Below are 14,172 nucleotides of genomic sequence, written 5' to 3' on the forward strand. Positions count from 1 at the left end.
CATCCAGCTCTATACCTTGTTACCTCAGATTCTCCAACATCTGTCGTTCTGACTATCACTTCTATCATTCTTTTTATACAATTGAGCTCATTGTTTTCAACTTTAGTGTAAGGGACTAAACATAGCTTCCACACAGGCAACATTTTCACACAGTAATGCTGCGTTTAATTCTGTGCATGGACATTGTTATTTGCCAATCTTTAAAACCATACTGAAAACAGAGGTAAGCATCCTCCTTTGTAATTAAGTCATGCAGATATATTACTGCTGCTCATATGCAATCAATTTACATCTTCATTCATATTCCTAGATTTTTCATAATTTTTCCACAGAATGATATGTTGGGGCTGTTTAACAAACAAAATTCTGGCAGATTTGTCAAAAAGAGCCGAAAGGTAGTAAAAATGCACACAAGCTAATCACTGAAATTTCTTTATGCGCCCCACCCCCCAACCACAAACCACCCAAAAGGAAGGAAAGAATATAACTGGCTGAGTTATGATTGAATATTCCACTCCTATTGTGTTAACAAATTCCAGTTCCCTAGCCTTAGACCAGAATTGTCTGGTATATGATACTCCCCTGTTGGGAAAAAGAGTGAGATATATCATAAGAAAAACACACTATAAACACCTTAAGACCAGAAGAAATAGGAAGAGGAGTGGGCCATTTGGGCCCTCAAGCCTGCTCCACCATTCAACAGGATCACAGCTGATCTGACATTGCTCACATCTACTTTCATGCCCTTTCTCAATAGCTCTCGACTCTCCCACTGATCAAGAATCTATTTCAGCTTTAAGTACGCACAAGGACTCTGCCCCCACAGCTCTTTGTTGTAAGGAGTTCAAAGATTCACAACTCTCTGACATGAGAAATTCTTCCTAATCTCAGGCTTAAACTGATGCCCCTAGATTCTGAGGCTGTGCATTCTGATCCTAAATTTTCCCGTGAAAGGAAATATCCTCTCAGCATTGATCTGTCAAGCTCCTTAAGAATCCCATATGTTTCAATGAGATCACCTCTCATTTTTATAAGCTCCAGTAAATAAAGCCCTAACCTGTTTAGCCTTTGTTCATGAGACAGTATGGGGATAATCCCAGTGAACCTTCTCTGAAATATTATTAATGTAAATGGGATCTTTCCTTAATTAGGGAACAAAAACTGCTCACACTTCTCCAAATCTGGTCTCACGAGCACTTTATCCGTTTGCAGTAAGACTTCATTATTCTTATATTCCAACTCCCTTGAAACAAGGGCCAACATTCAATTATTCTTCCTGCTGCACCTGTGTTTTTTTTTTATTTTTCATGTCCCTTTATGTTGCAGCTTTCTGCTGTATTTCTCCATTTAAATAATGCTCTGATCTTTTGTTCTCTTTTTAAAATGAACAACTTCACATTTTCCCACATTATACTCGACTTGCTAACTTCATGCCACTTACGTAACCCATCAATATCTCACTGTAAACTATTTGTTTCCCTCTTGCAACCTGCCATTCCACTCTTTGTTTTAATCATTTGTAAACTTGGCTACAGTATATTTGATCCCTTCCTCCAAGATATTAATATATATTACAAGCAGTTGCATTCCTAGCATTGATGGCTTTGAAACTACACTGGCTACAGGTCACCAACATTTAATATAACACCTTATCCCCACTTGCTGTTTCCTACACATTAGCCAATTCACTTTTCATGCCCGTATACTACCTCCAACACCATGGGCTCTTATCTTATGATTTAACTCTTGTGAGGTACCTTGTCAAAAATCTTCTGGAAGTCCAAAAACAACACTTACACCAGTACTTTCTATCCATTCTGGTTGAGACTCCCTCAAAAAACATCAATGAATTAGTTAGACATGATTTCCTCTTCATGAAATGATGCTAAGAGTCTGCTTAATTAGATTATGATTTTCCTATTGCTCTGTTATTACTTCCTTACATTGATTCCAATAATGTTACGCTAATTGGTCTCTAGTTACCTGCTTTTTGCCTCTCTCCCTGTTTGAATAGGGGTGTCTCATTGGCAGTTTTCCAATCTTCAGGTACGTCTCCAGAATTCAAGGATTTTTGCGGTCCCAGTACTGATCTCTGCGGAACCCCAGTGGCCACAGTATCAGTGCTTTCACTTCTAAAATGCCTTCTTGTAAAGACGGTTTTGTGAATGGCAGCATGAGAAAATTCCAAAGCACTAGCTGTCATGGAACAGAAATATTACATTTCTCAGGTTGTTGCTGGAGTCTTCCTTCCTCATTCAGATTTTGTTTTTGCTGTTTTGAGGCAATGACTAGTGGTTGATCTTTTACAAGCCTGATTGAATAATAAAACAGAAACAGGTCTGCCAGGCAGATTATGTTCTGAGCCTTATACTTTTTTTATTGCACCTTAGCTTCATAGTTCTTGAGACATTTATCCATTAGAAAATACTTACTGATTGAGATGCTTTCAGTACAGGATCATTATCAACACCTCTTTGCAACATTTAAAAACTCAATGGGGTCAGTTAGCTCAGCTGGCTAGACAGCTGGTTTATGATGCAGAGTGATGCCAAAAGCTACAAATCCTGTACCAGCTGAAGACACGATGAAAGTCTTGCATTCTCAACCCTGCCCTTTGCCTGAAGTGTGATGTCCCTCAGGTTAGACTCATCACCCGTTGTCTCTCTGAGATAGTAATTGCATGGTCCTCTGGGAATATGGCAGCTTAACCTTTACTGTAGTTAGCTTAGTTTACCTCTTGACCTGCACCTGGGGCCTAGGTCATGATCAATTTTCATAAGAGTTCGGAATAAATTGCAAATTTGTCATTTTCTGTCTGGTGCCTATTTGGGCATTTGTCATAGTTTACATCTTTCTTTCAGCTTTCCAAATCACCAAACATTAATTCAACAATTGTATTAATGAAGCTATATTCCAATTAGAAACAGCTAATTATGTGTGCAGCAAACTTCAGTTATTGTTCTGTCGGGGTTTCCCCCAGTTATGTCATCAAATGCTAAGATGGCCACTTGTACTTACGAGAGATACAATTTAAATCGAATTGCAAGTGATAGTGCAATGTTATTAAAAGTAGCAGCATCCAGCCGAATGCCCTCCCAAAATTAGTCAATGTCACAATGTATGTTGTACCTATTGTTAGAAATTCAGTGCAGATAGATGGCTTTTTTATAAAGGTTTGCTATAATTCCTAGCAATAAATCCTAAAGCAGAGCTATGAAATGTTTTGCCTTCCAGCAGACATCATTTACAAATTATTCCACTGCTACAATTTTTTTCTGCACCAACTAGACCAAGGGCAGATCGAAGATATTGCTTTCTTGGGAGGGAATCTATCATTTGGGCTTTTTGTCAATTGTGTTTAAATGAATATTGTATTGTGCTTCTTAAACCAAATTTATTCTCCATCAGTTACCAAATTTCTAATTTAAAGACAATGTTTGTTAATTTAAAAAAATCCTCCAGTTGTAACATTGTTTGCGAAGCAGCTGTCATATAATGTTTTTGGCTTTAATAATGCTTTCAGTTACATCATGTTGCTGCACAAAAACAGGAGATTTTCACTTCATTTGCCAAGAATCCGACAAAGTAAACTACAGCTACAACAAATGAGATATAAAGTAGGTATTATAATCAATCCTTTCAAGGGGTTAAGCACAATTCACCAAGGACCATGATGTGAGTTTAAGTCCAGAATTCATGAGTGAGCCGAACTTGTGCTCTGATGTGAGAAGACCAAAATACCCCACTGCAAAAAAGCAGAGACTCTGGTGCCACAAACGATACTGTGTAAAGTCAAAGAAAAAGTGCCATTGGCAAAGCTCTCGAAACAAACCATCAACCTGTACCCCTGACCAAGGGAAAAAAGGAAAAATTGCAAAATTGAACCCCACATCAGGAAAGCTTTATTTTTTACAAAGCAGCTAAAAGACATAACGGAACGTAAGAAATTTCAAATAGCAAAATGAAGTATTTGTTAAATTCTTCAACCAGTTTCAGTTTTGAAATCTGAATATATATGTTTATAATCAAAAGAATGGACTGATCTGCATGCAACCACCACAAGTTCTGCATTAGCTCTTACAAAGAAGTACCAAACATATCTATCAGCTACTTTAATGCTGACAAGCAGCAGGTGCAGGAGTATATTCCAGTTCTTTCCATAAACAAATGACACTGTACCTCATTTTCAAATTGCTCTGCTGTGGTTGACCATCGTAAATGGATAAAATATCAAAGTCTTCTTCTAAAGCAAAGATCTGGAATACCAGCTGTATCCTGTTCCGTTCTCCTGTAATGATAATCCAGGTGCAGTTCGCATAATTTGGGTAACCATAAGGAAATCCAGGACTTTCTATTGTGCCATTTGGTCCTTGAACTAATCCACCACAAGGCTGATCTGCAATGAAGGCAACAACATGTGGTTATATATAAGTAAACACAAAGCACTTTTATCAATAGATATTGCACTAAAAACAAATAATACATAAAAGCAGTCACCCTTCTCATTTACATTGAAGAGATGTGAGAAAATCACAATAAGTAAACTTTTCCAAGGAGATGAGGTCAAATGCTGGAAAATGGGACAAGATTTATAAAGGACGTCTGGTCGGCATAGATGAGTTGCACCGAAGCGTCTGTTTCTGTGCTATATATCTCCATGACGATCTGTCATGATTGTTCTGCTACACAACTTGTTTCATACAAGTTAAATAGGCTTATTTCATTGTGATAAGACACTAGATTATCTAAGTCTGACACTGTAATGCCCTGCTTCTTGAGCACACCTTTCTGATCGCAATAAGTATGAACGTATCATTCATTCCAACATGTTCGTCTCCACCAAGCAATTTGGCAGGGGCACTTCAGAAGTTAAGATCAAATGAAACATTTCAAGTTACTATAAAACTCACTGTACATTCAGAAAGTCTATAGGTTTTGAGTTGGTCAAAGTTTGAAAGGGACAATGGCTTGGTGGAGAAAGATTAACGAATGAGACACTGTCAAATTTCACAGAGTTTTTACAACTCCACAATTTCGAGAAAATTGAAGGATGACAGGTCGAGGAAAGAGGACTGTTTGTAATAGTGCAGTTCACTGCGTCCAGGGCCAACTGGCCACAAGGAGAAGCATTGTTGTTAAAGTGGAAAGAACACAAAAATGGGATTGGCAATTTTATTAGCCCACAGGCTGTCGAAAAGTCAAAAGCCCAACTGTAACAAGCAGTCGGCCTTGCTCCATTGGAAATCAGGGACTAAGCAACATAGTTGGGGCAACAATTGCAATTTTAAAGGACAGTCACAGAGCTTATGACTTATATTAGCCATGGATTCTGAAGAAGAAAGAACCAAATACTGCTTCTACAAAATGACAACGGGCTGTTAACCTTGAGTTAATCTCTCCTCTCTGATAATCAGCCATCTGAAGACTAGTGAGTTCCACAATGTTTATCTCGCTCACCTAATGGGTTCAAATCAATTTGTAGTTTCATAAATTGGAGCTGTTGTTTTTGCCAATGCCAATGCGACCAATCAGTCACCTTTAATACTAAGACTAAGATACATTGCTAAAACAGTATCAATGGGATTGTTCAGTTGATTATGCTGTGCCCACCTTATGAATGATTGGTGTTTTTGTTGAGCGCTCAAGTTAGATGCACGTTCTATTCCCAGAATTAATATGTGACATGTTGTCATAGACACTAGAAGATATAAAACGGGTGGTGACAATCTCATCTTAAAGGCTTCATCTAAAGTCCCGACTATGATGGGCTTGCAGTGAAGTGTCAGAACTGAAAGTTATGTATGCACAGAAGGGAAAAGCTGTGCTCTGTGATAGTTTAAAGAAATATGAAGGGCCAGAAAGAAAGGGCAGGGAATTGTTACTGGACTGAAAAACCCCAGTGGGGAAGAAAGCACCACAGAAACAATGTCCCCCTCTTTAAAAAACAGGTATAACACACCAGATAAAAAACAGAATGCAGAAATCAGTCGCTAGATCATGCAAAATTAATTATTGTCATCCGTGTGGTATGTCACAATTGTATTAAACAGAATCAGCATCCACTGATGAAGCATACTGCTTCACATATGCAATTTTGATACAGATTCACGGCCCTGGGAAAGCCAAACATCCTGGGGAAATGGTATTTTTCTTGCATTTGTTATTAAGGGAGGAAGATAAAAGATATAGTCACTTTTTTTCATTGAACAGTCAAGGTAAAAACGAAGGTCCTTATTTCAGGGAACCAAGATTGTCAAGTGCAAAAGAGTGGAAGTAGGTCAGTAAGCAGAGGTTATATCAGTGAACTGTGTCGTTATACAGCACAGAAGGCAATCCTTCAGCCCCCCATGTGTGTGTCAGCTCATTGAAATAGTTATCTAATTGGTCCCACTCTGTTCTTTCTCATAATAATTTCAACAAACTTTTCTTTATGAGCATTTATCCAATTCCTTTTTGAAAGTTATGGAATCTACTCCCACCACCTTCTCAGGGAATGCATTTTCATATCAAGACAGATTATGTTGTCTTTTTATCGCTCCCATGTTGCCAGGGTTCTCATCATAGTGGCTTTGTCTCCTTTAGTTCTGACCTTCTTTCCACTATAAGGTAGATCACTTCATTACTCATCCTGAATTTTTTAAAAATTTTGAATAACATGATCGTATTTTGACTTAATCTTCTCCTCTTGAATAAAATCAATGCCATTCTTCTCATTTTTTCCACACAAGTGAAGCTTTTATCCATAAATCTATTGTAATAAATCTTCTCCGCATCCTCTTTAATTCTTGAAATGCTTCTTAAAATCTGATGCCCAGTAATGACCACAATATCCAGGCTGAAGCCTAATTAGAGTTCTTTAAAGGTTTTGCATATCCTCTTTGATTTATATTCTATGCATACAACTATCCCCTCCCTGGAGGTGGTAAGGAGGGCAAACTGACCCTGGGGGCAGCTTTGCCCCTTTCTTGCCGAGCCAACAGTTCTGATCACCCTAGTCTAGGAAGGACATTACGAAACTGCAGAGGGTTCAGAAAATATTTACTAGGATGTTGCTGGGAATTGAGGGTTTGAGACAGAAAAATTAACTGGAGAAACTGCAACATTTTTCACTGGAGCACAGGAGGTTGAGGGGTAATCTTACTGAGGTGTATAAAATCATGAGGGGTACCGATAAGGTGAATAACAAGGATCTTTTTCTGAGGGCGAGGCAGTTCAAAGCTATGGGGCATTTTCTAAGGTAAGAGGAAAAAGATTTAAACATGACATTAAGGGCAACTTTTTACACAGATAGTGGTTCATGTGTGGAATGAACTGCCAGAGGAAGTGGTGGATGCATGTAGTTACAGCATTTAAAAGACATTTGGATAAATTCACAAATATGAGAGGTTTAGAGGAATGTGGGTCAAGTTTAGTTTGGGAATAGAGTCAGCATGGACTGGTTGGACCGAAGGGACTGTTTCCCTGTTGCATGACTCTATGCCACTAAGTGTTGAACAAGAAAGTCCAAAGGAACTTGCCAGCTATTACGAGCCTTAAAAGGACAGTTTACAACTATTTAAAGGCCCCAGCTCGCCACAGGCCTGATTACTTGCCTTTCTAACCAGCAAGGGAAGTTGTTGTTTTCTGACTGTGAAACCAGGATGGCCTCGCTGACTCATGTGGCTAGGGGATGGAAGGGAGCATCCAGTCTCCTCAACCCGAGGGGAAGCAGTGCCAAGGATGGGAATCAAGGCCGGGGTAGCAATGAACAGATCTGAAAGAAAATAAATTGCCTCACGTTGTTGTCCCCAGCTGTCGTCATCCAGCTCTATACCTTGTTATCTCAGATTCTCCAGCATCGGCAGTTCATACCATCTCTGAATCAGTTTCAACCCCACTGCGAAGCCTCTCCTAGGGATGCCTACCTTGCAGAAGTTACCCGCCTCCCTCTGGAAAGATCTCAGTGGATCTCTGTCCCATTGCAAACCTCTAGTAATCTCTTTGGCCCTGAAACTGCTCGACCATGTTCTGAAGTAAATCCATCCCTGCCTCCTTGACCTGCTCATCTCCTCTGCACCTATCTGCTCCTTTATCTACTTTCCATCTGCCTCTCCCACCTCTCTATTTATTTCAGAGTCCCCGTCCCCTCCCCCATTTCTGAAGAAGGGTCCAGACCCGAAACGTCAGCCTACCTGCTCCTCTGATGCTGCTTGGCCTGCTGTGTTCATCCAGCTCTACACCTTGTTACATCTCACTGTTGAATGCCCTGAAGCCCAGACTCCAACAATGATCTTGAGGAACCAAATGCTTCCAACAGCTTCTGTCAAGGTAGGATTTCACTGTTCAGGCTCAACTCACACTGAGAAGCTCATCAATTAGCCTTCAAGTGACTGATTTGAGCTTAACACAAGGATGTTTTTTCTTAGAAAAAACACTAAGACTTGTAAATTTCAACTGTGCTGTAATTCCCTTTTCAAGTATACAACATGAGTTGAACCAGTTTGTGACATTTCCAAGCCTCACTCTCATTGGTGGGGGCGGAAATTAATCACTCCTGAAGACACATACCCCCTCACTTAGAGTATGGAGCATTAAATTCTGGCCTACTGTTTCCATACAAGGAGCCAACAATTCCATATGTCTTTTCAACAGCTTTTTCACTTGTGCTGCCAGCTTCAAAGACTTGTCTGTGTTTGCCCCAAGATTCGCCGTTCTTGAATCCAATTTAAAATTTCACTATTATTTCCTAACACTGCCCCTGAGGATACCACTGCACCCTCTTCCAGGCTGAGAAATAAGTGTTAATTCCCACCCTGCATTTCTGTGTCAATTTTATGCCCAAATCTCCTTACAACTGTTGGCCTCAAATTTACAAACGACTCTATTTTGTAATATTTTATGACACACTTTTTGAAAGGTCATGCACAAAACGTCTACTGCATAACCATCATCCACTTTCACAATTGCTTCACTTCAGAATTGAATCAAGTTGACCAAATACATGTGGCCTTCATAAATCTGTGCTGGCTTTCATCTCTCTAGTCACATTTTATCATGCAGCTATTCATTTTGTCTTGTGTCCATGTATCTGCAGACAATTGTGACACCAATGTTAGATTGACAATCCTGTACTAGCCGTGTGCATCCCATTTCCTTTTTTACGAATTAGGATTGTAATATTTATAATCTTAATTTGTCATCATTATAAATCTAAGGAGTATCTAGGATTTATTCCATCTGAACTGGGTATTTTTTTCTTCTTTGAGCATGGACAAATTCCGCTGTGACACCACCCACGCCCTCCACCTCCTCCAGAACTTCCAATTCCCTGGCCCCCAAAACCTCATTTTCACCATGGACATCCAGCCCCTATACACCTGCATTCCTCATGCAGATGGCCTCAAGGCCCTCCACTTCTTCCTGACCCGCAGGCCCGACCAGTCCCCCTCCACCAACACCCTCATCCGCCTAGCTGAATTCGTCCTCACCCTCAACAACTTCTCTTTCGATTCCTCCCACTTCCTACAGACAAAGAGGGTGACCACGGGTACCACATGGGCCCAAACTATGCCTGCCTCTTTGTAGGTTACGTGGAATAGTCCCTCTTCTGCACCTACACTGGCCCCAAACCCCACCTCTTCCTCCGTTACATTGATGACTGTATCGGCGCCGCCTCTTGCTCCCCAGAGGAGCTCAAACAGTTCATCCACTTCACCAAAACCTTCCACCCCAACCTCAAGTTCACCTGGGCCATCTCCAACACATTCCTCACCTTCCTGGACCTATCTGTCTCCATCTCAGGCAACCAGCTTGTAACTGATGTCCATTTCAAGCCCACCGACTCCCACAGCTACCTAGAATACACCTCCTCGCACCCACCCCCCTGCAAAAATTCCATCCCCTATTCCCAATTCCTTCACCTCCGCCGCATCTGCTCCCAGGATGAGACATTCCACTCCCGCACATCCCAGATGTCCGCGTTCTTCAAGGACTGCAACATTCCCCCTGCAGTGGTCGAGAACGCCCTTGACTGTGTCTCCCACATTTCCTGCAACTCATCCGTCACGCTCCCCCCGCCCCCCCGGCAGCCATAACAGCCCTAAGACAATCCCCTTCATTCTCACATACCACCCCACCAACCTCTGGATACAACGCATCATCCTCTGACACTTCTGCCATCTGCAATCCGACCCCACCACCCAAGACATTTTTCCATCCCCACCCTTGTCAGCCTTCCAGAGAGACCACTCTCTCCGTGACTCCCTTGTCCGCTCCAAACTCCCCTCCAACCCCACCACACCCGGCACCTTCCCCTGCAACCGCAGAAAGTGCTACACTTGCCCCCACACGTCCCCCCTCAACCCCATCCCAAGCCCCAAGAAGACTTTCCATATTAAGCAGATGTTCACCTGCACATCTGCCAATGTGGTATATTGTATCCATTATACCTGGTGTGGCTTCCTCTACATTGGGGAAACCAAGCGGAGGCTTGGGGACCGCTTTGCAGAACACGTCCGCTCGGTTCGCAGTAAACAACTGCACCTCTCAGTCGCGAACCATTTTAACTCTCTGTCCCACTCCTTAGACAACATGTCCATCAGGGGCCTCCTGCAGTGCCACAACGATGCCACCCGAAGGTTGCAGGAACAGCAACTCATATTCTGCTTCGGAACCCTGCAGCCCAATGGTATCAATGTGGACTTCACCAGCTTCAAAATCTCCCCCTCCCCAACTGCATCCCAAAACCAGCCCAGCTCGTCCCCTCCCCCCACTGCATCACAAAACCAGCCCAGCTCGTCCCCGCCTCCCTAACCTGTTCTTCCTCTCAGCTATCCCTTCCTCCCACCTCAAGCCGCACCTCCATTTCCCACCTACCAACCTCATCCCGCCTCCTTGACCTGTCCGTCCTCCCCGGTCTGACCTATCCCCTCCCACCTCCCCACCTATACTCTCCTCTCCACCTATCTTCTCCTCCATCCATCTTCAGTCCGCCTACCCCTCTCTCCCTATTTATTTCAGGACCCACTCCCCATCCCCCTTTTCTGATGAAGGGTCTAGGCCCGAAACGTCAGCTTTTGTGCTCCTGAGATGCTGCTTGGCCTGCTGTGTTCATCCAGCTTCACACTTTGTTATCCACTTCCATCCTCTTGACTGAGACAGAGACAGAGCTCTCTTCCCTTGTGTAGCCAGATGCAAAATAATTATTTTTCACCTCAGCTATTCCCAGTGTCTCTACAAGATGACTTCCCTTTCACCTAGAGGTAGTCAGGTCAATAAATTGATTACACGTCCTCTGTTTATAAGTGATGTGGAGATGCTGATGTTGGACTGGAGTGGACAGTCAGAAGTCACATGATACCAGATTATAGTCCAACAGATTTATTTGATATCATAAGCTTTGGAGTGCTGCTCTTTCATCAGTAGTAATGACCACTTCACCTGACGAAAGGGCAACACTCTGAGAGCTAGTGATTTCAAATAAACCTGTTGACTGCAATTTCATGTCAACTTTTGTAAATTTATCAAAGACTTTTGATTTTTCTTTTGAAGACCTGCTGTCTTTTTTCATGGATACCCTCATACTTCTAGTTTCAATTCTCCCTCTTTTTCTACCTATTCAGTTCATTTTTTTTAATGACCCAACATTTATTGCCCTGTTTTATTTTAATATTCATGTATTTTGTCATTCAGAAAGCTCTACCTTTGTAGGTCCTGCTGCACCCACCATGGGAGCAGTCTATCAACTCAATCGTCTCTACATTTAAGTCTTCCGGTGCTGATTGCCTGCTTTATGAGCCACTCTGTAACTCAATCCAACCAGGCCAGCCCCCTTTTCGACTTACTGAAATGAGCCCTCCTCTTGTGTAATAGAGTCATGTTTGATTTTCAACTTGTACTTTTCCATAACATTTTTAAAGTGAGTGCTACTATCATCACTGTTCCGTAAATGTTCGTTCGCAAAAACACGTTACGTTTTCCCCATTTCATTCCCAGGAACTGTTTTTTTTTGCTTATTTACTTTGTGTTAAAGTTTACATTTGGATAATTGGAGTCTCCCATTACCTCTATTCCAATGTTCTTGCACTTCTCTGCAATTTTGCAGCAAATTTCCTCTCTATTTTTTTCCTTTTATTTGGTGGCCTACAGCACATAACAACAGTGTAATAGCTGTCTTTTTTTCATTAATTCTAACCAAGTAGGTAGATAACAAGGATATTAAGTTCCATTCACATTATTGATCCAGCTCTTCCTTTTCTTTGCCTTCCTTCTGCTTTTTGATTACATCAGGTTCAGGATTATTGAGCTTCTATTCTTCATCTTGCTTGAACCAAGTTTTCTTTGTTGCCTTTCTGTCATAATTCCAGGTGACCACTTACATCTGCAGCCTGAAGGCTTTTTTTATCACCTCCTGTTAGGCTTCTGAACTCTTCTTGGAATGCCTTGAATTTTCTCCAACAGATCCATCTTATTTGTCAGTTAGTCTTTATTTCATTTCTATTTGTTTCTTCCTATCCTCTTGCATTTTTTAACATGTAATCCACTCATCTCCATCAAATTGGTTTAAATCCACCCACTAGCACTAATTAACCTGACAGGGAAGACCTTGGCCACAACACTAAACACGTGAAATCTTTACATCTTGTACAGGCAACTCCTGTTCCTGAAGTATCTTGTGCCATAATGGTAATGTCCTTACCTCTGCACCAGGAGGCCTGGGTTCAAGTCCCACCTGCTGGTACAATGATATTGTTGAATGGGTTGATTTAAAAAAAAATCCTGGCCCTAAGAGTCTGAAATCTACTCCCACACTACTTGTCCAGCCATGTTGTTTATTCAGATGTGGAACGGGGAATAGTCTCGGTTTTACTGCTTGAAGTCCTGCTTTTTAACCTTCTCCTTATCTCCTGAAAATCTACCTACAGGATCTCAATCCTTGGCCTACTTTTATTGTTAGTTTCATGAATAATGATGGTTCTACTTTCCTGCACCAAACCTTTTGTCCTCATTCAGAAGGGAAGCACACACCATAGGAGAAAATGTTGGTGGTTGCAGAAGAAATAGTCTATCCCCTGAATGTTGCATCACCTATGACCATTGTCCTTCTACACTGAGGCATGGTGAGTCTCACTGCCTGATGACATTTTGAGCCAAACTTCGTGAAACCAACAGTAAAAAACAACCAGCCTGAACTGAAGCCTACATTTATATAAACTACAAAGTGAAGTCAATCGACCATAACTGTATCCCCATGTTAATTCACATCTTTATAAGAAGATCACATATTGAGATAAAAAGAACACAATGACCCCAAACACAGGGGTTCATGAATGAGTTTCATTTTAAGAAACTGTTTTGGCAGAACTGAAGAGATGGATTTAAGACTTGAATTGGAGAAGGCTTTCTGACTTGCTGTGCTCTCTCAGGAAGGCCAGAACAAAGCAAATTAAAGAAATACCCAAACACTGAAAGCTCAGAGATATCAGCAATATTCATGGCTGGCGTTAATCCAGGAAATTCTGAACCAAGTGTTTAAAATCTGACTTTTCACAATTGCCCAAGGATTCTAAACTGTACATTCCCTTAACTTCATTAAATTGTTCCTGTGTATACTTGTGAGCGTTCATGGTATCCTTAATCCCATCACATCCTGACTCCTGTCTATCTCTTACTCAGCAATGTTTGCACATGGAATTTCTATTTCTCCCTTTGCTGCTACGTTAATAAACCCACCCTCTCATTTCTATTCCTCAAAACATTACTTGCGTGCTGTAAATCAAATCACTGGTCTGCAGAATTCAATTAGAAAGTCTTATACAAGGCCAAACTGTAACTGAAAATTCACCATCAGAAAACCATGGAGTAATTAAACACATCGGGTTATATCTTTTTTTCTGCAGCCAGGAATATTCTGCTATAGTTGAGGGTGCTCATTAATACAACAACCGATGTACATATTAGATTCTTCACCTTACTTTGCATTAGCGACTTTTAAGTTCTTTGCAGCACACATTTCTTAAATTGATGCAAGGAACAGGCAGAAATAATAATATTATCCAGTTGTGAGCGTTAGCTCTGGAAAATAAAGATGCGACATTAACAGAAAAGGTCTTCTTTTCATGGTTGTTGCTTACTTTGCTGTGGCTTATTATCAATCATTAATGGAGCTGATATTTAGAGCATTCAGAAAATTAT

The 14,172-nt window shown here is 41.2% G+C and overlaps 1 protein-coding gene across 1 annotated transcript in view; it reads right to left on the bottom strand.

Moving 5' to 3' along the window:
• LOC125452488 (CUB and sushi domain-containing protein 1-like) overlaps window positions 1–14,172 on the bottom strand; it is a 2,230,063-nt gene that overhangs the window by 1,963,301 nt on the left and 252,590 nt on the right. Inside the window, exon 3 of the mRNA XM_048530978.2 lies at window positions 4,180–4,396. Coding sequence (XP_048386935.1) covers window positions 4,180–4,396 — 217 coding nt within the window. The remainder of the gene's footprint in view (window positions 1–4,179; window positions 4,397–14,172) is intronic.

Source organism: Stegostoma tigrinum, chromosome 4 (genome assembly GCF_030684315.1).
Source record: "Stegostoma tigrinum isolate sSteTig4 chromosome 4, sSteTig4.hap1, whole genome shotgun sequence".
NCBI classification, from domain to species: Eukaryota; Metazoa; Chordata; class Chondrichthyes; order Orectolobiformes; family Stegostomatidae; genus Stegostoma; species Stegostoma tigrinum.